The sequence below is a fragment of the Metopolophium dirhodum genome, chromosome 7 (assembly GCF_019925205.1).
Source record: "Metopolophium dirhodum isolate CAU chromosome 7, ASM1992520v1, whole genome shotgun sequence".
Lineage (NCBI taxonomy): Eukaryota > Metazoa > Arthropoda > Insecta > Hemiptera > Aphididae > Metopolophium > Metopolophium dirhodum.
The window spans coordinates 3,753,927-3,780,400 of record NC_083566.1 but is presented as its reverse complement, the minus strand read 5'-3'; the positions used below and the strand labels follow the sequence as shown (position 1 = coordinate 3,780,400).

The window sequence follows — 26,474 nt, the reverse complement described above, 5'->3', positions numbered from 1 at the left end:
TGATATGGATCCTCTATAAATGCAAGTGTTCCACAAGCTAGTATACTTTCGCCAATATTGATAATAATAATAATAATAATAATATTTATTTTGGTCAACATAATATTATACTTGAGTTGCAATGTTTGTTAGCCTTATTTTTTACAATAAATAATAATATTATTATTATTATTATTATTATTTTTTACAATACACATTATTTTTGACCTATATTTTTCGCCTAATATTTATTCGTCTGAGATCAATCTACCACACCTAACACGCTTGTTACCAAATACACACATAACAAAGCTATCATTTCTATCAACGGAGACCATCTGATACCTTCTAAAAATGTACAAAATCATCTGTATCTTTTGGAAAAATGGAACGCTTATCAGAGATTCAAATTCAACGAAAATAAATTCTATCTCACAACATTCACATTATAATTGGCTCCATATTCTAAGTCCTAACGTCACTATTTGCGAAATCAAATTCCACCTCACCCAAACAGTAACGCACCTAAGATATTTATTAGATAGTCGCCTAACTTGGACCCAACACATAAAATCTATAACACTTTAGCTAAATAATCAACTATGCATATTATGCACACTATTATACAAAAATAAGTATACAAACCACAAAATAAAACTGTTAATATACGAAACCCTTCTAAAACCCATCTGGACCTACGGGCTAAACTCTTCCGGGGTAGTAAAAAATGTTGAACATAAATATAATTCTAACTTTTCAAAATAGTCCCTCAGGGCTCAGAAAAATAACTAACTTTTCAAAATAGTCCCTCAGAAAAATAACTAACTTTGTTTCTAATCATACACTACATAAACACTTAAAATAACGACAGTACTCGACAAAGCAAAATTATTCTACAAACAATTTCACCACAAACTACATTTCCATCACAACCCTCTTATAAAAAATTTATCAACTTCATCCATTCCAAGAAATCTTCCAATATACCTAAAGTCAAGATAGTTTCGTGATCTACTAAATGATTAATAGTTTTAATTTTAGACTGTATATTACAATGTATAATATATATTTATTATGTTTTTATGTAAATTGTTATGCACGTTGTTAAAAATTGTTTTCTTTAGTACCTACATACAAGTTTGAAACTCAGAAACTACTCATTCAAATTTGAATTTAGATGGGTAAGAATTTTCAAAAAAAAATCATGTTTTTTAACAATGTAAGTACAATAAAAATAGTGATTCTCGTTTGAAAACTTCCCAGACAGCAAATGTTTGACTAAAAATATTATTATAACATTATAATAATATTATTCGTGGTTATAATATTATTATAAAACTATTATAATGTTATCATTTTAAAATGCTGTCTGGGTTAAGTCTGTATTCCAACTACTTAAATGGTATGAAAAATAATGCGTTCTCTAATCGAAACTTAAACATTTAAAAAATAAAATTATGAAAAATGGATTACCAAAAAATAGAAAGGGGAGAGAATAATATTTATAAATCACCCTAGCTATATTCTTGTAGAATACATGATTGTGTACCTCTGAAAATTAATTAAAAATACTTGATCATTAAATTTGGTCAAGAATACAAAAGTAACTAATAGAAAAAAAATGAATTTATAAATTAATAAGTTTATTAATACTATTTTTCAAGTAAATTTATTTTTCAAGTATGACTATTAGTGGTGGTTTTACTATCCTTTGGAAAATGAAATTATATTGAATGTTTAAATACGCTACAAATAAACATAGCTATTATAATTTATAACTAAAAACCGGAACTTTGACCATAAAAAAAATAAAAATAAAATACTTATTTACTTATATACTCAGTGTAAAAAGTAACTTTCGTATTTTTAAATAAAACAAAATAATTCAAAATATTAACAGAGATGTAAAAAGTTTTTAAATAAAAATAAACAAACATGCAAACACACACGTAGTTAAAAAATTGCATACTTTTTAAATACAACTATTTGAACAATATATTCCACAATGTTGATTTAGTCGGCTAATTGTAAAATATAAAACCATGTACCTTTAATCACAATATTGACAAACCACTGTATTAGGGCTTATATAGGTATAAAAATAATGCAATTATTACTAATTTTCTTATTATTTTAAATCATAAAGCAGCAGGTACATTGAAGTAAAAAATATTTTTAAAAAAAATTAATTTTTAGTACAACCAAATAACTTTTTGTATAATTATTATAATGTTTAGTTATAACTCTAATGATAATACCCATTACTTATATTATATTTTAGTCCAAAAATCGTTTTGTGATATGATAGGTCTGAGAAAATATGCAATTAATCTTGGACTGGGTTCTTTATGAGGAATGCAATATTTAAATATATAAAACACTTAAACATAAACGCCCATAAAGTCCTTACAAATTTAAATACTTGTTTTCAAGACATTTAAAATAGTGAAAACAAGAGCTGCAGCTGTGATTAAAGAGAATAAATAAAAATTAAAATGAAAATTACCATAAAAAATGCATAAATCTGTTGTATTTTGAGTGTGTTTTTATACATCACTGATCTTTGTAAACGTTAGAGCTTATATAAATTATAAAATTAAAACCATTCAAAAACGTTATTTTTGTATTTTATTTAACATGCACGTGTTGATTTTGCTATAGGAAAAATATAGGATTGACAATGATAGCTATATCATTATCGACTACTTTTATGAGTTTATTACCAAAAACGTATTACATAAATATTGACTTAAACTCGATTAATATTAGTTTATATAAACTTGCCATTTATGAAGATTATTACGATTTTGTGTATTGTAAAATACAATATTGACCTTATTGTAAAATATACTTACTGTAACAAAGAGAAACTTTTTCCATTCGAATGTAATAAATTATCGTGTTGTGGCTAAAGGTCATACGAACTTATCTTTTTGTTTACATGTTCATGATTTTTTTTTTTAGCTTATCGATATTTTACGTTTTGGCTTAATTCCAAAATAGATGCTCCACTAAAAAAATGTGTACTGTAAAAATGATAAATAAATTAATATTCAATCAACGCTAATAAAAAAAAAAATATGTTTTATTATATTATGTAAATCATTTTTAAATACAAGTCTTTATGGATTAAAATAAAATTGTAGATAAAAATAAATGCTTAACGATTATTCATTAAAAGTTGTTGAACAAAAACGTTATGCAGTGAGTTAGTTTTTATAAAAATTTAGAATTTGGAGTGTACCACTGTAACAAATATATTGTGACGTTACTGTAACAAATAGAAATATCTACTAATCTCTTTGGAAATTATTTCTATATAATAATTGTTCAATAAAGAATAAAGTTAATACAAAATGAATATTTTCAGTTTAAGTTTTGTATTGTAAATATTATTTTACTATCTTTTGTCCAGATATTCTTCTTCTCTGGGGTTCGTACATTTATCGCTCAACATTTATTAGCTTGAATGGTTCTTTTAGATTTCTAGATAGTTTTGTGGTTGTATCTCGTGGTTCTGATTAATAAAATTATTTTAAACATTCTTTCATGCTCGTAAATTTTATGTACTTTCTTTGCGAGACATTTAAGTTTGCACGTTATTTTATTTGTTTCTCTTATATTATATAATTCACTTTATTATTCTTATCCTTTACAAGATATAAGGCAGTGCTTGTATTCGGCAATTATTCGTACCATATACATTATACATTGTACCTATGATGCACACGCATGTGTCAAAATCCTTGGTTGATGGTTCTTTTTTCTAGTAATTTTAACGATCGAAATGTTGGTAAATTAAATTAAATTAGTTTTTGTTATCTATTGAAAGTCTGGCAAATGGGTATTTCTACAGTACATACATTACTGGTGTATTCATCATTTAAATTATTGAAATTTAAAAGGCTTGTTAAGAGGGAATGCCTAGAAAAAAGCTTGATACAACATATCCAGTGAATACATTTTTAACACGCTAAGACTCACATAGGACATAGATATAAACTTAGGATTTGGAGTTTTAAATGGTATGTAATCAATTTTAATACATTTTTATTGAGAGGAAAAACACTTTGTGATATCACAAATTTAGTAACATAAACGAAAAAGCCATTTTTAAAATAATGTTTTAGGGCTTTTGAATACCAAAAACAGTCGGTTAAAATAAATTCTTAGCTGTACTAAAAACTAAATACAAATTTCATTTTCACATGCCTTTTACAATAAATCGTTAATATTTAAGTACCTATGTAGTACGTAACATTCAATTTTTTTTTTTTTATTTTAAAATAACGAAATATTATCATACATTTGTATTGTTGTAACAAGTAGTGTTGCTCAAATTTTTTTTGCTGCAGTAGAATATTGTTAATATTAATTTTGAATTTTAAACATTGTTTGTGACAGATAGGTACTATAATATTATAAGAATAATTACGATCATAAAATGTACTTTGTATTATAATTATTTTCTTTAAAATCGTATTAAACACAATTAACATGTTTTAATGAACTTTTAAAATATTTTAGTTTTCGTTATAAATAAATAATGTCGTTATTTTAAATTTGAACACTGTATAAAGTTGTTAATTATTTTATTTTTAAGGTAGGTACATTAGTTTTTACATACTCAAGCCCGGATTAAGATAATTTTGGGCCTGGGGCCAAACAATTTTAGGGGCCCATATCCATAATCAAAATTTTGGTGACCCACAAATAAAAATATTTCAGAAAAAAAAATATATTCATCAATTTATTTCTTATTTTTTTTTTAAATACAAAAATAAAAATTTTATTAAAAATATTTTTTTCTAGATTTTTGGGCAGCAAACTCTTTAATTATATCATCGGTATTAATTACCTCCAAAACATCACTCTCTGAACACAAAACCATAAAACTATTTAAATTTTCTTGAGAAGAGCTTGTTCTATACTTGTTTTTTATTCGAGCTAATTTGGAGAATGCTCTTTCAGCCGAACAATTTGCAATAGGTATGGTTAGATATATTTTAATTGCAGTATACAAATTAGGAAAAGAAAGTAATAGATTTTTTTCATTGAAATGCTTCCAAATATCTAGCAGATAATCTTGTGTGTCATCATATGAAGGTTTACTGATAGACCAATATTTTTTGAATTGTATAATTTCATTTTGTATAGTATTATCAACATCTTTTTTATACAATAAAATAAAATTTTCAAGACTTTTATTAACTTCTTCTTCTTCATCAGTATCTTGTGGTAAAACAACATGTAATTTTGTGATGAACAAAAAATTGTTTTTTAGAAAACTATAAGCTTCAATTCGTTTTTCTAATTGTGAACAAAAACTATCTATAATAACATAATAAGTCTCTACTCTAAACTTGTCATGACCACTTAAAGATACCTGATTACAACCAGAGTCATTTGGAAATTTCTTTTTTTTTATTCTCTCTTGTTCATCGGAGTATTTCTCTTTTATTTTAGGACTAAGTTGATTTATTTTATTTTCATATAATGTACTGCACTTCCTCAAATTTGATACATAATGCTTTAATGATATAAGTAAATTAAGAGCTTTTAAAGGATCACAATTTATTGTTTGCAACTGTATTGAGGTCTTGTTGGATCTTTCTAAAATGTCATTCCATAAAAGTGCCATGTATCCAGTTTCTTTTTTTAAAATTTTTTTTAATAATGGTCTAGCATTTCTTTTAGTATCTTCATTTTCTTTACTATTAGGACTTATTATAGTTTCTAATACTTCAATAATTTTAGTGTAATTATTTATTAATGCTTTACAAGACTCTGTATGACATGACCATCTAGTATCACTTAAAGATTTTAATACTAGTAATCGATTACTATCACTTTTTTCTATAGATGTAGTTAATATATTCCATCTGTGAGTAGCACTACTGAAAAAATTATACAGTGACTGAAGAAACCCAAAAAAATTTACTGCTTCTAAGCAACAATTCACACTGTGAACTCCGACTAGGTTAAGTGAATGAGCAGTGCAAGGTACATAAATAGCTAAATCACACTTTTTTTTTTACATATGCTTGTAGTCCTTCATAAGTTCCACTCATATTAGGAGCATTATCATATGACTGACCGCGACAATTTAAAATATCAAGTTTAGAATTTTTAAGAAAATCTTCTAACAATTTAAAGATTGACTCACCTTTGTGACTATCAATAGGTTTAAGCTCTAATAATCTCTCTTGTACATTATGTGATGTACAATATCTTAATACTATTGCCATTTGATCTACCTTAGATAAATCCGGAGTTGAGTCCAAAATTAATGAAAAATATTTACTTTCTCTGATTTCATTTTCAATATAATTAATAACACGTCTCTTTATCAGAGTTATTAATTCGTTCAAAATTGTTGTAGATAGGTATGATGGATGACCTCTCCCTTTATTACCGTGCAATTCAATATGGGTTTTCAAAAATGGATCAAACTCAGAAATTAGTTCAAGAAGTCCTAAGTAATTTCCATTATTTTTTACTCCAAATACTTCATTGTCTCCTCTAAATGGTAAACCACGTGAAGATAAATATTTAATAACTGCTACAACGCGTTTTAAAACATCAATCCAATATTGAGTTTCAGTAGATATTTGCTTACAGATTTGTTGATTTACGGAATTTAATGAGTTTTCTCGAAGTAGCCATGTAGTATTTGCTTCTCTGTGATACATGCTGTTTTCATGGTATGATATTTTTTCAAATTTTTTCCATTGATCAAACCCATTTTTTACAAAAGAGTTTTCACGATTCTTTGAAAAAAGCTTACACATAAAACAAAATACTGAACCCTGACTTGGAGAATACAAAAGCCACAGCCGATCACATATTTGTCCATTAGGTAAAGTTCTTTCAAACATTGCAGGCGTTAAATGTCTTTTATGATCTAAAAATCAAATAAATTAACTTAATTATTAAACATCAATGATATATAAACATAAATAAATTATAATAAGAATGTTTTATTAAAAAAAATTCTTTATTGAAAATTATTAAAAAAATTTAACAAGTAATAACAATAAAAATAAATAATGATTAAGTACTATATTTACCACTAATGCGTGCAGATTGAGTATACGATTTTTGTTTATTTTGAAAAAATGATGGCCCTTTTTTAATACAATAATCCACAAAATCATCATTTATTTTACTTGGCCAAAAATATGGATCTTTAACGGTTAATTCATCAAAGCTGTTATCATCAATATCTGCATGATGTATTGTACCAATATTCGTAGTATCCTTAACAGCTTTAATAATAACAAATATTGAAAATAAAACATTAACCACCAAATATTGTGAAAAAAATTAATTTTTATACTTACAAGTAGAATTAGTATTTTCAAGACCATTATTACTTTGATTTTGTTTGGCCGGTGATAAACCTACAAATAAATAATTTAAAATTTAAACTATAGATACCTATAATTAATTTATATTTGATAGGTACTTACAATGAGTATTGTTTAAGTGATCAGTCTGAACAGTTTCTTTTAAGTCAACATGCAAATTAATTTTATCTTTTAAATTACTGGAAACATTTTTGGCATTATCATCTAAAAAAAATTAATATTTAAATTTAAAATGTATTATATTATTTATATTATAGTCCAGTCTTGTTAAGTATTTGAGTAAATGTATTTAAATATTTTTATTGTATTTAGAATACTTTTTAAATACTTCTCGAATAAAGTATTTGGAAAGTATTTTAAATACGGTCTTGGATGTGTTTGTATTTAAGAATCAAATACTTTTATTTAAATACTTTACCTATTTTAAACTGTATTATACTAATTACTTATTAATATATTATTTTATATACTTACATGACATACATGCAATACTAATAGCATTAACTTCTTCTGGTATATTATAATGATTATTTATATCAATAGTGTCATCAAGTATACCATCCACAATACCATCCACAGTACCATCCACAATACCTAACATAATTATTGAAAATGTTTATTATATTGATATATTATATTTAATTATTTAAATACATTTATTTTTTAACTTAAGTGTTTGAACAATGAACATAACATGGGTTATATAATATGATAAATTATAAATATTATTGTTTGAATGCGTTCATTATTCTAGTTAAAATTCAAAGGTACTTACAATTGATATTAGTTTCATTGTTTATATTTTCCTTTGAGATACTATGATCTATTTCTATAACATTTGAAACTAGTTTATCGTCACTTTCATTAGTTAAAGAAAAAAATCCAGTTATTTTATTGCACTTAACAGCAGATGTCATTAAAAGATCTTCTTTCTTCTTTTTTCTCTTCTGAGCACCGCTTAAATATTTTTTACAGCCACTCATATTCGACTTTTACTTCAAATTTCAATAATATAAGTTATAAGTTGTATTTGTAAAACAAAACACTAACACTAACCACTGTTAAACGTTAAACGTTATTATGACTTCGACTGAAGACTATACAAGAGACAAGACTTGTTTCAGTATTGTTATCGTAGAAAAATAACATAAATAGAATTCGTCTGGTTAATAAATAATAATTATTGAGGAATATGTTTTATCATCAAAAACAGTTTGATAACTAAATCTATTATTAGTAATGATGTTTCAACCGTCGTAAATCGTAATCGACGGTATTCACTGTAGTACAGACTGTACTCGTGATTCCTATAATTCCATTGCATTATCATTATCATCCTGCTAAAAATAGACGATAGTCGATAGCATAATAATAACATAGGTGATATCCATATTCCATATCCATTATCAATATAGTATTTAGCCCACCACAGAGTACTCTATGTATAGGCGTATAGCTTATAGGAAACGTTAATGTATAATAATAATAATGATATAAGTTTATATTATTATTTATTATCATTGCAAATCTTTGTATTTTATCGCATTTAATATATTATATTTTACATGTTTCTTTTGAGTTTTGATTTACGAAATATACTATTATTACTATATCCAAATATTTCTGATTTAATAAAAAAAGTACTATTCGCCAAGGGCCCACTTTTGTTTAATATCCGTGGGCCCAGGGCCATGGCCCCTCCTGGCCCCCCCCTTAATCCGGGCTTGTACATACTGCACAATATATTCAAGAACGCGCCAAATCTATTTTTAAATTAGACGAATACGAAATTCAAATGAAACAGTTTATGATTTTGTTCAATATATTGTGTGAATTTGAAAATGTAAGTATATAAATAAATAAGAATACATTTTGAAAAAAAAAGAAAAGTAATTCGTTGAATTAATAACTTGCCGTGCAGTAGAGTGTCTGACGTCAATATACGCCTAAACTATATTGCTTTGAGGTTTCTCGAGCATAAAGTGCATAAAGTAAGCCCTAACCAAGTTATTACCGTATTTAATGTATCATTAATTCAAAATGTTATGCAGATACTTATGTGTGATTATAATATGTTAAAAGCTATTTTTACGTGACGATATTAAATTTCCATCACCAATTGATTATTTTGTATTAGGCAGTTATTGTAGCTATATTTAGCAGTGAAATCTAAACATAATGTAAAATATTAGATTTAAAATAGAGGTATTTTAAATAAAATATTGACAAATACCTAGGTAAGTATTGGAATTTCCTATAAGTGCATCATTGTTTGTATATAATATATTCAATAAATAAAATGTATTAAATATAGTATATATCTAACATGGTACCTGTATAGTAGACTTGTCAACATTTTAAAAGTAAGCCAATATTATTTTAACTTATGAGGTAAAACAATAAAATATAAAATATTTTATTTTAACATAAACATGTAACATAGGTAACCTTGTTAAATTAATAAAGTGATTTTATATAATAACAATTAATATTGCAACGAATTAATGAAAATGATTTAACAACTTGTTTTTATATTATACGCATATATTTGTATATTTCATTTTTCTATTTTAAAAATGAACTACCTACTCATTCAAACTATGTTTAGTCAATTTAAGGTTCCTTTAAATCGCCTTAACACATCAAATGTACATTAGGTAGGTACATTACGTATTTACCTACCTATATTCATAATATTACATATATTTAAAAATGTAATTAACTAAGAGATATTTATTCGTACAAATTACACAATCAAATGCTAATATAAGAACAATTAACTATTATGTGCATAGATATATAGATATAAAACATTGTTAGATATTATAGTATTTAAAAATTTTAATTAGATGAAAGATTACAATAGCAACTTTATAATGAAAATAATGGACATACAATGTTCTAGCACTTGTTTAATTCTTTTACTTTTGAGTTACTCTATTATCGTTAATAACTAATATTGTCAGTTGATTAGGAACAAGACAAGACTTAACAATTTTATATTCAGCAAAAAACTTTAACTTAAATAACTTTAATTCTCATAATATTTTTTTTTATTTTCTCAACAGAGATCAATGTGATAATTATTGGTGTGCAGTATCTAACGATATTTTTGATACACACAAGTGTGTTCCAGATTAAATTTAGCACTATTCTCCACCAGTCTCCGTGATTTAACCCTTTGTGACCATAATATTATGCTTGAATCGTTATAAATAATGATTAACCAAAATCCTTGTCAGAATCCGTGTAAACTCTTTACGACAAATTACATTTAAAAAAAAATATCCTTGTCGTCTGTTTCGCTCACCATTAAAATATTATCGATATTTTTTACAAATTAATACGTGGAATAATAATAAAAATAAAAAAAAAAATTTTAAAAACACACTTTTCCATAAAAACATTTAAAAAAAAATTTTAAAAATTGCACTAAAAAGACAAAAATAATTCTCTGTACTTAAAAATAATGAAAAATTTATTGATGAAAAATTTAAAAGTGTGTGGTGCTCATACACTTGACATATATTCCCAGTCACTATCTTATAAACATGATTGAACAAAGAAGTGTATGTGAGACTTTCCTTGGCTTTTAAATTTTTCATCAGTAAATTTTTCATTATTTTGCTCTTATACTTGACATATACTGCCAGTCACTATCTTATAAACAGGATTGAACAAAGAAGTGTATGTGAGACTTAGCTCGGCTTTTAATGTTTTGTATGATGCACCACACACTTTTAAATTTTTCATCAATAAATTTTTCATTATTTTTAAGTACAGAGAATTATTTTTGTCTTTTTAGTGCAATTTTTAAAATTTTTTTTTAAATGTTTTTATGGAAAAGTGTGTTTTTAAAATTTTTTTTTTTATTTTTTATTTTCTACTTTTTAGTTGAAAGTAAATATTTTTATTAAACGTTTAAGAAATATGTTATCCGGTGTTTTCGGTACCTATATCAGAATACCGGTATAATGTTATTTGGTAATAATTACCGTTGTTACCATAGATATTATAATAATGGATAGGACACGCCTATACTTGCTTCGTAAGAGGTTGCGGTTTTTTTTGGGGAAGAGAGAAAGTTCAATATCTGCGAGAGATATTACGGCGACGTCGTGGGGGACAATCCTTTTTTTTTTTTTGGTCCATGTCCCAAAATGACAACGGATTATTGTATTGTCATCCAAGACCAAGGTCTATACCAATTTTCAGAATTTTTCATCTTCAAAAAGTGCCTCAAATCGAGCGCGCAAGATTTGATCACAGACAGACGTGAAACCAAACTTAAGAAAAGTGTTAAAAAAATCTGTTTTATAAATATTGTAATATTATGTACACTGTAATTATTTATTATTAAAGACGCGTGTTGTCTATTCGTTGTCATATTAATTTTAAAGAATTGTAGTTCTTTGTTAAAAGTTTCGAACTTTATTATTAAATCAAATTAATACAAATTAAAACAACTCTCAAACTTCTACAGTTTTTTTTTTTAAAAAAGTATCGTAATTTTGATAAAGTAACTTTCCAGTAACCTCAATCCTTGAAAACTTCTATAAATACCACTATTCTGTGATGCTGCTATACGGGGTACCTAATTATTTGAACAGTAAAAACTCATTATTTTGAAAATTAATAATTTAATTTTCATCGAAATTTTTTTTGAGGAAAATATTAATTTACTATAGGTACACGAAATTTGAACATTATGTATTTCCCTTATTGTATTATTCATGTTTGTTTTTAAAATCCCACCTGTATTTTTGATTTCATAATCTAATGTAGAATACTTATCTAAAAATGTTGTGTATAAAATATACAGCAAGACTATTTAAAGATAAGATGAGTAGGGTACACCACAATTTCGTGGGTCATCCCTCACCAATTAATTTCTCTTATCAAAACTTTAAATGCTCAATTTCTTTAAAAGAAACTTAAGAAACTATTAGGTAATTCATTTTTCGTAATCTACAATACATCGTATTTATTAACATTTTTATAAATATTTTCATCTTTGGTTTTTAATTTGAAATGCACATTGTTATTTTCAATGTTGGTAATGGTTTTAATGTTTTATCAACAAACAAAGGAATTATTTTAAAGTATGTACAGTGTTAAAATTGCATGCATATTTGAAAAATAAAATAAAAAAAAAATAAAATAAAATAAAATAGAATTATAATTTTTATAAGATACGTATCAACTGTGTGTTTGCTCTTTTATTTAATATTTTTAGTTAAGACAACGAAATCAAATCAAATGGATATTAACAAAGCCATTTGAATTGAAACAATAATTATTGTAACAGTTTATCCTTTTAAAGCTGACTTGACACACAAGACACAAACAATAAGAAGTAACCCAAAACTTAAAGAAATACCACTTAATATTATAATTATAATGTCAGGAAATCTGACTCGAGATTTCTACCCCCCCCCCCCCCCCCCCCCCGCACCACCAAGAATTTAAATCCTATATATATTATATACGCGAATGAAATATAGTGTATGTAAAATAATGATTATAGCAAATAATAACTCGATTGATGGATTTTCTAACCAAAACAAATATATGCCTACATAAATATTGTAAAACTAATTGACTAAAATAGGAGCAAGTAATAAAAAAAATACAACTTACAGTAATGATGTTATCTTAAACTTTTTTATACACTTAAACGACGTCGATTATATACCTACTTTATAGTTTATAGTGACACGTACTCCATAATATTCGCTTAAAATTACTTATCCAAGTATCGATTAGCTAATAGGTACATCGTATACATCTCACGATAATGCAAACTTACAAGTCACGGTCGTTAATTTTGTAAATTAATTCGTTCACTCTCATATTATATATTATACTGGGCGATTATTTTTACAGTAAACACTCGTTTCCTTGAAAAGTATAAACGTTTTTGAAAAACATTGTTAAGTGTCTTACATGTTTGAATTACAACTCATATTTCTAATCAACATTTCTGAGAACCTTGGACATATAAAAATCGTGTTTCAATCGAGCAGTTAATTTGTTATAAGTTTTAAAATTAATGAGTCTGCGGAGAATTAAAATAAATTCGAACAAATCAGAACACAAAAGTACACAACTTTCCCCCATACGCGTAGGTCTCTGCGCCCCCCCCCCCCATGACTCTTAAGTCTTAATAACGATATGATAATCTTATAAAAAGTTACTCGATATCTTGGAGTCCACTTAGACAACAAACTTACATGGACCATTCATATAAAAACTAAGAGAAAATATCTTCACATTAAAGTATTAAACTCCACAAACTTAGACACCTTCTCAAATCAAAATCTTCCACTCAATATCAAACTTTTAATCTACAAGCAAATTATAACCCATCGATGACTTATGGAATTCGGCTATGGGGTACGGCTAAAACATAAAATATTCAAATATTCCAATCATTCCAGTCAATTTGCCTTCGCCTCATTACAAAAGCCCCCTGGCACGTCAGCATTCTCTCTCTTCACTCTGACCTCAAAATCCCAACCATTCATTCACTAGCATCCCACTATTATTAACCATTTTACAAAAAAACACATTCAACCATTCAAATTCCCTAATTTCAAACCTCTCCTCTCTTACACTTCCTGATAACCCACACGCTGTCTTAAACAAAATTGGCTCAGGATCCTTAACATTAAAAAAAAGTAAATTAAATAAAACAACATAAAAAAAAATTAAAAATTAAGAAAAAACCGTAGTAAATACATATTATTAAGATAATAAGTTGGTAATAAGTAATTTTTTTTTATAACTAATTAGCTGTTTGTGTAACATCCAACTTTATACATCGAAATTCTCAAAAAATTATTTTGTTTCAAAAAGTGAAATTAAAAATAATGATATGCTGTCAATGAAAAAATTAATAGACTTAAAAAATGATGACAGTAGAAAATATTCTAAAAACCTAAATTGAGGTAATAAATGTTTTTCATTGCCAAAAAAGACTACAGTCACTATTATACCAATGTGCGGCCGCAGTATACAACACCATTTTAACACATTTGGTCACTTTTTATTCGATAAAGTCATTGAAAACCCAAAATATATAAATTAAATAATACCTACTGATATAAAAGTACCTATACCCATACACTATATCGGTATATTTTACCGATAAAATAAATACAAGTAAATAACATCGATAAATAAAAACTTATAAAGCTGCAGCAGTAGTGCCGCGAATGACCACAGCACACAACTTACAGGTCATAAATTTACGTTTGCTTTTTATGTATTTTTTTTTTTTTAAACCGTGATGTTTTCTATCCATGGCATAAAGCAGCTGGTGAAATCACGTAACACATGATCTACCCCCCCTCCCCTCCCCCCATGGCCCTCGCTCGACGTGACATCGTTGGCACAATAAACGTATAGTGGGGACAGGTGGGGGTGGGTGTCGGGGTAATGGAAATTGATCATGCGACCTACGTAGTCCGGGGAATGAGTTAATTCGCCATGTGACCATAAACAACATTTTCTGCGCGCACCCATGGATAACGTATTGGAGACACGTATTATAACTAGGTATATACCTAACCTACCAGCTACCTACACGGCGCGGTACATCCCCTCTGGGCCATTTCCAAATACCTTATTGGTAAACAATGATGGAAACCGACGGATTTTCACTATTATTTTACCTTGTACCTACGTATAACGACGTGCTCGGCCGCGCAAAGACACATGTGAGAAAATAATACGATAACAGCGACAATAGCGACTGGCACAATATAATATTGATTATTCAATATAACGACATATTATTTTAGACCCGTGGCGATGTAAACAAAGGTAAATCGGGGTAGCTGTAGTAGGTAGTGAATTTAGTGGGCAATATACGACGTTCGGTGTTATTTACACGCATTAGCATCGCCGAGATCCTTAATTATTCGATACCGGGGTATTATAATACTATTTCAGTTGAGTATTCATATTAATCATATTATTATTATTATTAATAATAATATACCGATACCCGCTGGTTACTTGTTCCGTTTCGGGAGACATTTTTCCCCCGTAAAACAATTGTAGTTATGTTTTTGATATTCATGGTTACCTACATATTTAAAATTATTTAACAACTCTATAATATTATAACGTCATGTCCATGTAGGTATACCGAGCGATCCGTTGAACGGGTAAGACGCTAATAATTATTTCAAAATTATTCCATTTTATACAAAAAATACTTTAAAATGTTCGTAAATATATTTATATATTTATATATTTTGAAAGGGAAGGAGAGGGGGGTTGTACCCTCCCCCCGTGTTTACGAAGCTGAAAACCATGCGTCAAGTGTGTGATGAGTGATGACGTTCGATGCCGGATTTATTTTTACACCTTGTTAGTTGTTATACAGTAACTGATCACACGTACTGTCGAAGACGCCGACTTTGGGTGAAGGCGTATGTATCATGACAATAATTGTAAGTAATTGATAGCAGCAAAAGCTTTGGGTTGAAAAAAGCTGTCTGATTGTTTGGCGCACGTTCGACGCCGTCACAAGTTACGATTTATTATTATTCTAATGATGATATTAATTCCACGGCGTTTGATGTGGTCATACCACAGCCACCGTCCGCCGGCAAATGCGGGGAGGGGGTAGGGCAAAACGCTATAAAATTAATTGCGCTCCCTTCGCATAATGCCGACGTATAACGTGGGTCGCAAACAATAGCCGCCCGACTTCCGGTTTACCATTCGCACGTACTAACGTAAAAACGATCTGTTACCATTGTACTCGTCGTATATTATTATATCATGTCGTAACTCGCATTTATATTTTCGACGAGTGAAAAAAAAACAATCTGCGCCCTTTGCAGTAAAAGACCTATCATCATTCTAATAGCTATTGAAATTTTTTTCCGATACAGGTGGCTGTTTGTCATGTTACTATTACGCTTTTCGGTATTATAGAGACCAAGGTACCTCCTATACCTACCAGCTGTTGACCGCGGTTGTACTGGGACTTAGAATCGGGAATGAGAAATAACCATTTAATATAATAAATTATTACCAATTAGTTATATAATATTATTATAATAGATGCTTAAAATGTACGAAGAAATTAGTCTTATGCTTAGAAACTAATGCTTTCAAAATTGGTACTATACTGTTTGGAATGCTCTACAGGACACTCCTTAAATAGTACAAAACACTTCAAGAATTTGAAAATAGCGTCTTAAAGTATATTTAAAAATTCCAAAAATCAGATTTTGAATAACCACATTATTGAAGAAGAAAAAAGGGGTGAGCATACTTGGTGAATTACCCTGTATATAAAAATGTCTATAATCACAATTTTAATAAATTCATTATTTAAGGAAAAGATGGAGGTTTCTATGGTTGATGAATCAAGATGTATCTACATGGTTGAAATATCAGGTTATAACAGATTTAAAATAATACTTTTCCCACAGTTTCCTAATGTCCAAAGAAGAACCCCCAATATGCTCAACCTGTGGTGTCCAAATAACCATCAGCCACATACTCACCGAATGCCGAACATATCACAACACCCGATCAAGCCTCAACCTGCCCGAATCACTTTCAGAAATACTAAACAATCACCCTCAATCCATCACCAACATCATTCAATTCATCGTAGCCGCCAACCTTCAAAACCTAATTTAAACAATTCTTAGATTTAATACAATACTAAACATGTAATTTTATTTTATACACTGTGAACACAATGGCCCATGTTGCCGAGGGTGTAAATTCAATAAAAAAAAAAAAAAAAAATAATACTAATAAATTATATCTTAGTAATTATTATAAAATATTACAATAATAAAATAAATAAAAAAAATATAAAAATAAATATAAACATGTACCTATTCAAGAGTTCTCGTTACGCATATTTTTCCCATCAATATAATAATATAGTATTACTAGCTGATGTTGCCACTTCGTTGCCCATAAAAAATCAGAACTTTAAAAAAAATTGTGATTGTTCAACGTCTTAGGTATATACATATACTATTATAACAGATAATGATCATAAATAATAATAACTAGTAATATAATATAATTGTATAAGAGGCCAATATAGGCAAGTTTATATACGAATACTCTTGTGTAAAAGAAATAAAAGAAAATCTTTAAATTTCAAATAATATAAATAATTGTATACACCTAAGACTGGTGTTTTTTAACTCATAATTTATAACACAATAAATCATGACGTATACATAATATTGTAGTGTTCATATTTATATTTTTATATGATTTACAATCTATATTTTTTATACAATTAACAATTATTAATCATTATTTTCATTATAATATATTATTATATTTTGTTATAGGTACATGGTAATTACTAATTAGGAGTAGAGTATACATGTGGCTTTTTTTCCGCCTACCACACATCATACCTAGGGTTTAACCCATATATTATATTGATACAATTTGTTGGATAATCATAATTATTTTAATTAGTAATAACGTTTGACACACTTAAATTCAAATTCAAAAACACTACGAAAAATAAGTGATATATATAGTACAAAATACATGATCAGAAAAATGATTACATTTTCATAAGAAATTTAATATTAAATAAAATATCTATTCAAAGCTCTATTAAAACGACAAAAATTTTAACTGGCTGGAACTGCATTGTTATACGATTAAATATAAAGATTTCTTGAAAAACAAATATAATATTGGGGGACGGAGTGGCCGAGTGGACTAAGGTGTCGGTTGCGACGCGCACCGTCGCCGGTTCGAACTCGATTACGGGTGGCATTTTTCTTCGAGCAGTCACGGTTCTGTAAAATTTAGTTACGCTCTCTTATAAAACATTTTTCTCATTTATAAAAAAAATAATAATAAGCTGTATTTATAACTTTAAATTTCCTTCTTAGTATTCTTTCATATTTAACCGTTGTATGATATTATATACGCAGTTAGTTTTTAAAAGCCTTTTTAGTTTTCAAAAACATCTTAAAACCCCTTCAACAAAACAATAAGCAGACGTAAGCTGAAGGAACAATCTTACATTCAAGCACAGGTAAATTCAATAATAATTTTTTTGAAAACAAAATCTAATAAAATCGTATGTATGTATCTTATGTAGTTATGTAACTACTGTACTTTAATAAATCGAGTTTGGTCTAAAACAAATATTTCAAATTCGTGTTAAAAATATATTTTTAATTATAGGTACGTAACATAATAAGTCATTGCATAAATCATTTTTTTTTTTTGGGGGGGGGGCTCGTCTAAAGCTATGTATTTTTAACAAATAAAGAACATAATATATTTGTAAATATAATATGGCCACAGTCCAACAGCCATATTACTCAATAAATTAATTAGGTAAACTGAATACCTAGTGAATATCAATAAAATAATTTACCGATTGAATTTTGTATTGAAATACCGTTAATGAATTTTGAAGTGTACTAGTCCCTTCTTGAATAGGTAAGTACCATCCGAAATATATATTGATTGATCTTGTGATATAGTCCTGTGTAAACTATACAACGAGAAGAGGGTACGTTTTATTTCAAATCGATGCGATATTGCTTTTTTTTTAATCGTAACACAAATAATTTATATAGTAGTATGAATTGGTAATTATTATAATGGATTTTTGCAGTGATTCTTCGTTTCTTATACTCTATTCGGTCTTAGTATTTTAAAGTTTGTGAAGAAGTATGCGTCTTTTTTTAATAAAATAACTGGACATTTAAAAAGTTAAATTGTTGTTTAAAAGTGCTCGGGTTATTTTATATTATGTATAGAATAAAACATATTTTATAGTAATATTCTATTTTCAACGCATATCTTTACTTCACGTGTTTAAGTCCATTAGCATTTTTGATTACTGGTGGGAAATAGTTCGCATAATATCGACGCATTTCACAGTTTAAAGTGGATTGAGATAATGAAAAGTCATAATCTCTATAGAAAAGGACGATAACTTTGATGGGAGGAACGGTGGTGATAAAATGTAGTACCAGACGAGGCAAACAGAAGAACTGTGAAAAATAGTTTCCCTACCTCTTTCATGAAAATGCAGAAATTGAAAAGAATAATGGAATTCATGCCGATATCCGAACCCGAAACGAATTCCTGAAAGGTCGTCCGTTCATTTGTAAAGAATTTAAACGACATTATATATGGTAATGGCTGACTGTGCAATTTAATTGAAGATCAAGAATTTCGCTTTAGGTGCATAGATATTAAGTGATGAAACATTGATTAATAACTTATTAACCAAAAAGACTGATCGCATATCGAAAGTACAACAACGGTAAATATTATAACATTATCTAAGAAAAATCACAATCATTAAAGTAAATTACATTATTTAGGAACGTATTATTATTATTATTATTATTACTATTTTTATCTATGGTTCATATTAGATTTAACTTACACCGTCTTCTTTGTATATTCTGTTATAAAACGACCAACCACAAAAACGATACATTTATCAATTAAAATATTTTCATATACGTTAATATCATGTCACTTTACAATCTTAATATTTCTTCAGTTTCGACCCCTAAATGTGTGCACCAACCTACATATAGGTATTAAAAAAAAAAATTAAGTGTCGACTTGGTTGAAATTTATATGGATTTAATTACTTATTACTAGGACTTCTAGTTTTTTCATATTTTTTAGAAAGATTGTAGAAAAATTCTAGTGAATAACAAATGTGTTTCACAACACCAGGAGATCAAATTAAAAATTTTATTTTGCATATTTTTGCATATTTTGTCATCATTGCATATAAATGCATATTTGAGTATATTAGAAAAATTAAGAACATATTTTGCAATTTTCGAAATAAGTTCTTAAATTAGCTTAGACAAAAAAGAACAAAGTGGTAAATTTTCCATTTCAAAATAATATTTTTACTATCGGTTAGGTAATTGACTATCTGACCGATAAAATCGATAAAACCAAAACGCGTATAAGTAGTGAATTTCAGTTGTCCGTCATATTTCGTCGCGTACTCGTATTATTGTGCACACTGCGTGAAATATTTTCGTCGAGTAATTATTTCGTCTCTTTCAATTTTTTTTAGTAATATTTATTTATTTTTGTCAAATATACTAAAGGAAAAACAATCATTAGCTTTTCGTTTAAATAGTTATGTGTCGGAATTGAGTGAATGTAGTGGTCCAGTATTTACAACTGACGGCAAAATATTGTATTGTAAATTGTGCGATTCAAAAGTTGAAACTGACAGAAAATTCAACGAACAACAACACATTGACACAGCTAAACATAAGGCAGCTATTAAATGAAAACAAAGTAAATTTGATTTACAAAAAACTCAACAACAACTTTTAAGTAACACAAAAAAGTCTTCTTTTAATAAAGATTTATGTTATGCTTTGTTTTCGGCTAACATTCCATTAAATAAATTAAATAATCATAATTTTAAGTCATTTTTGTTATTACTTATCGATACGTTTAAAATGTTTGTGAATACTTACCTCACTCAATAATGGATAGGAAAGTATTTAAACTCATTAAGTCATAACATATTGCAATTTTTTTATCAATTTCATACACATTAGATGGATTGATTGTAACAAAAAATGAATTAACCATAAACCATTACCATGTTGTTTTAATTTTAACAAAATATTATATTTGTACATAGGTAGTAGGAGGTACCTATCAGACAAATCTTCGAATCAATACTGATAAGGTACTGAGATAATAATAATATTATTATGGTTGTAAAAATAATTAACAGCAATCAAATAATTAAATACAAACATAAATATTTAATCATAAAATGGATTATATGATATTCTGTGATGATTACATTTTCTAAAAATTAAAATGTTTTACAAGATTATAATTATAGAAATAGCCAAATAGCCAATAGGTAACGCAGGTAAATATAATATGCTTTATCTACAGAGATGTTATATACGTGTAATGTGTATCTAGGTAATCAAACTTCAAAGTATAATGTTTAATAAATCTTTATTGTCAGTCGTTGATAATATTGATGTAATCATGTCTGGAATAAATATTTCTATTAATTAATTAATTTTTTTTAATTGGTCTTAAGCCCGGCAACTGTGGCCATTACCTGTAGGATGGTACTGTAACAGTTGGAGGAACACGTTTTTTGTTTGACAGAATTTTCAAGTGGGCACCTGTAGGTACCTGTCATGCCTGGGGATGGCGGCCTCTCTCTCCGGACTGCCCGAAGAAAAATGCCATCCATAGCCGGGATTGAACCGGCGTCGGTGTGTGTCGCAACCGATGCCTTAGTCCACTCGGCCACTCCGTTCCCAAATATTTCTATACTTATCGTTGATTATTCGTAATATAGGTTAACTATATTGACAATCAATGATATCATGTCAAAATAGTAATACTTTTTTAAAGTCTTATTTTATTTTAGAATATTTAATATTAGGTATGCATACAGTTAAATTTCAAAGACATATTTGGACTTGTTTTAAGATTTATTTAAAAGAAAATGATTAAATACTTTAAGATGGATTTCTTTATGAAAAACAAAAAAAACATTATTCTGTAATTCAATAAGTAACATGCGATATTGTGACATACAAGTAAAAACTAGCCTTATCCGTAAAATTATATTTATGGTTATAAAATTATAAATAATTGATTGAATAAAGAAATTCGTTGATTTGAATGACATAATAATATTTATTATTCAATTATCACCAAAATTGTGTGACGAATTAATGAGATAAAATTCTTACCAGATATAACAGTTCGAGTAACGAACATAATTAAAATACATTATTAAATGTCATACTTTAGTCAATAATTCCTGAATAACTTACAAAACTTACATTTAATATGTAAATTAACCAATTGTTTTAATGTAATACATTATTTGTATAGGTATTCAATAGTGATGATTACAAGTTGCAACTATTTATCTCGTTTTTACTTAAATAAAATAAATTTAATCAAAGATATTAAATAGTAAAATAAGTATCTATAATACAATTTATTATTACCTATCTATAATTTAATTAAATGCGTTTGCAATCATAAATTATATTTTATGACCAAAACTTAAAATAATGAAAAAAAATCATAATACCTAGTCCATAAAAATATATGGGCGCATAGTTTCTCAAGTTATCTTTCAGATTAAAATTAATAAGTTAAGCATTTAAAGATTATATTATATTGTATTCCACATAGGAACAATATTATACTTTTTTAGAAAATATAATTTGGTAAGACAACGTTCAACTCTGAAGATGTTATTCTCTTTAAGTTTCATAATAAGTTAATGAAAACTTTGTACTTACCTACTGAAAAGTAACAGTTTGGACTTTGGAATACGGTAACTTTTAGATACTACGAGTTGATGGACAGAAACTTTTCATTTATTATTCATAAAAGAATATAATACAACAATATTAGAAATCCGTTTAAATAATTAAATATGAAAGTGAAGTGTTTTTTTTACATCGAAAAGTAAACCATAGTATAAACGTTGTATCTATTCATTATTATTGATAGGTTTTATTTTTTTAATGTGTTGTGATTCTGTGATAAAATAATTAATTATAACAATTTGTATAGTCGTAATATTAAATAATTAAATACTTTACTATTCAAAAAATAATATACATAAATTATTTATATAAAATCATTAATAAATAACAGTTACTATACGGGGTGTATATATGAGTAATAAGTAATCAATGTTTTAAGAGCGAATTGGAGTGGTAAACGCATCTCAACTTTAAATATGAATAAATAATATCCGAAATTTGATTTTTATAGACTGAAATGTTTCAAAATATAATCTTCTTTTTTGTAATAAGGAATGAAAAATGTATGTTGTCTTGAAAAAAATACAAATTTAAAGAATTAAAACGTCAAAAAATAGTAAAAATATAATTTTTGGAAAAATTTTATTTTTCAACAACTAAATATTGTGTTAAGGAAATATTTCAAAAACGTTTCTTGCATATATTTTTTTTTATGAGAACATCTGGTAAGATGTTCACGCTTGAGCCGATGAATAATAGGTTTGTTATTTAGGTGGGTATTATTTTGCGCTGCTAGCGTGGTTTATTCGGACAAACAAGTTGATTGTAAGGTATTAATTAAAGATTTTATTGGGGTTGGATAAAAGTTGGTGTAATGTGTTTCGATCCACATGAACCAGGGAGCAATTACAATTATTCTTTATATTTTTGATTGGAAAACTTACATTTTATCCATAAGTATTTTGGCATAATGACCCCCCCCCCCCCCACGGTTGCCACTTAGAGTAATAAGGGAAAACAAATTAATTTGTTTGTATAATGGTAGAGAGTATTACCAGGTTAGAGAGGTTTGCTGACTTATTAAGTGACACATTAATGAGTGTATTATTTATAACCTTATACTACTTAAAAATGGTATGCAAGTAACAAGCATAAAATACATCTACTAGTAATGAATGAATTTTATATCTTAATTTACGTTGGTAAATACAATGAAAACTAGCTTCAACAAATTAATGTTTAAAAAATGGTATTACATCAATCTAGTTTAAAACGGTTAAAATGTTTTTTTGACTCAATGATTTCCGGGGTCATTATTGTCTGATTTACGGAAATATATTGTACATATTGTATATTTGTGTATTGAATATATAAATATAATAAATCATTATATTACCTATATTAAATAATTATTATACATTTTTCGACTCTACCATTATAGAATTATAAATTATAACCAGGGCTTGAAACCAAAAATATTTTTTTCTATTTCGTTTTTCGTTTTGAATATTGATTTATATATTTTTCGATTTCAAATTTGGATATGATTACTTTCCGGTATTAAATTATTTCAATTTCGCTTTTAGTTTTGATATCGATTTCGGTTTTTAACGGTTTTGACTGGCATTCAAAATCGGTATCCAACATCGGTTTCAAGCCCTGCGGCTATTACACACCTCTAACCTATACCTACCCATTTAATTGTCGAAGCTTTGAATTATTTTGATTAGGCACTTACCGTTGTTCATTGTTTGAATCAAATTAAATACATCATATTTCTCAAGGATTTAATTTACACATTGTTTGCTGTAATGCGAACAACATTATGGTCGTGTAGTACTCGTGTACATTTTATGTTTAAACAATATTGTAGAGATGCACCCAAAAACACGATTATGCGTTCTAAGGTAGCTGGTTTATTGTTAATTTATTATGATAGTTAAATAGTTACACAAATATCCAATTACTTAGTATTTTAATTGTAATTTAAATAGTAAGATTTCTATACCTAAAGAGTTGCCAAGGCCTATGATCCATAACATAGAGCTCCAGGGAATGCCAACTTCAGTATATTATTATTTATTTCCATTAAGCTAATCAAATGCATTTCTTGAACAATAGTGTTTAGCGGTCCCCGGTTATTATTTACAGGTCAGCGAAACAAATGACCCCCGTTAAAATTTTGAAATAAGGTAAAGAAAATAAATAAACAATGAACTAAAATGGTGGTAGGTACCTATTTATTTTAACCAACAGTGAACATTGTAATAATTATTAATATTTGTGAATACATTATAATCTAACCACTTTCAAAAGTATATGAATAAACTCAATTTGAAAAAGGTGGAGAAGTGAATGTCGCTCTGCTTTACAGTAGGTTACAAGTGGGTCACTGTCATGGATGGTGTTAAATTTGAATTCAATGATATAATATCATTGTATAAGAAAAACGATTCTGAGCGAAAACGGTCAGTCAGCCTATGATATTACCAATTATATTTGATGATATTATTGTGAATAAAGTAATTTATATAATATAACCTATTTACGTGGAGCCTTGTTTTAAATTTTCAATCCTTAGCCATAAAAGTTAAACATTTTATACATTTTTAACTACAAAATAATTAATAAATTATAAATTTGATAAATGTTGTCGAAATTTGAACTTTAAATGCTTATAAAATAAAATTGTGCCTATGTATTTTTAATATTTTTCAACTGCTATTAGGATGGTATATCAGGAGCCTTATATTAAATTTTCACGCTTTTTTACCCAACAAATAAAATTTTATTGATATTTATAGAGAAAAAAACTAAAAAAATTGAAAACTGACAATGTCCGTAAACAGCTCAAAATAAGTCAAAATAATTTCAACATTTTATGCTGAATAGAAAATTCTAATATAAACATTCAGTGAAATTTTCAAGTATCTACAGTCATTCGTTTTTTAATTACAATAAAATAAGAAAATTGTTACATGAGAAATCGAGTGAATGATAATGTTGTAAAAGTATAAATTTCAGACACTCGTAGAAATTTAATTTAAGTTTCTTGTAGACATTTTTTTTTTTTGATAAAGGTAGACAAACTTATGAGTAATACTATATTACATTTTAAAATCTTAGATTTAAAAAGAAAAATGTTTATGAATTCTCAACTCAAAATAATTTGCTAATTTTCGTGATTTTTCCGTACTTTGTCAAAATTTGAACTTTAAATGCTTATAAATAAAAACTGTGACTAAGGATTTTTAATTTTTTTCATCTGCCTTTGAAACAATAACCTAAGAGCCTTCTATTAATTTTTCAAGCTTTTTTACTCAACAGATAAAATTTTATTGATATTTATAGAAAAAAAAAACTAAAAAAATTGAAAACTGACAATGTCCGTAAGCCGCTCAAAAAGAGTCAACATATTTTCAAAATTTTATGGTGTATAGAAAATGCTAATATAAACATTCAGTCAAAATTTCATGTCCCTACGGTCTTTTGTTTTAGAGTTACACCAAAAACCAAAATCGATTTTCTCAAAAACAGATTTTGCGTAAAAATTCCCGTTTTTCCTTAATTTTTCTTTTGTTTTTAACGTCGCTTTTGAAAACTAGTCGGAAATTTTTACTTTTGACCCCCCAAAGTACCAACTAGATTCACTTTCCTATCAGAAAAGTTACTGTTACCAAGCACTTTTACTGTCCTAAAAGGTGATGACAGACACAAAAATAAAAAAATAAAAAAAAAAACACACATCATTGTAAAATCAATACATTCATCGCTTCGCTCAGAATCTAAAATAAAACAAATCTAAACATAAAAATAAATTGCTCATGGAAAAGTT

General features: G+C 27.2%; 2 protein-coding genes across 2 annotated transcripts in view; both read right to left on the bottom strand.

The window, feature by feature from the left end:
• The window catches only part of LOC132948901 (glutamate receptor ionotropic, kainate 2-like), a 236,487-nt gene that overhangs the window by 200,654 nt on the left and 9,359 nt on the right, over positions 1–26,474 (bottom strand). The window lies entirely within an intron of this gene.
• Positions 5,986–8,519, bottom strand: LOC132949490 (zinc finger MYM-type protein 1-like). The gene is made up of 6 exons (XM_061020408.1): positions 8,125–8,519; positions 7,824–7,943; positions 7,452–7,553; positions 7,323–7,382; positions 7,050–7,247; positions 5,986–6,883 (listed from the first exon to the last, which is right to left on the bottom strand). Exons 1-6 carry the CDS (start codon positions 8,330–8,332, stop codon positions 6,000–6,002), a joined length of 1,572 nt encoding a protein of 523 aa, XP_060876391.1. The 5' UTR covers positions 8,333–8,519; the 3' UTR covers positions 5,986–5,999.

Coding starts and splice junctions, on each gene's coding strand:
- LOC132949490 (XM_061020408.1), bottom strand. CDS start 8,332: ATGAGTGGCTGTAAAAAATATTTAAGCGGTGCTCAGAAGAGAAAAAAG. Junction 7,383..7,451: donor TCACTTAAACAATACTCATT/GTAAGTACCTAT, acceptor ATTTATTTGTAG/GTTTATCACCGGCCAAACAA. Junction 6,884..7,049: donor TCAATCTGCACGCATTAGTG/GTAAATATAGTA, acceptor TTTGATTTTTAG/ATCATAAAAGACATTTAACG.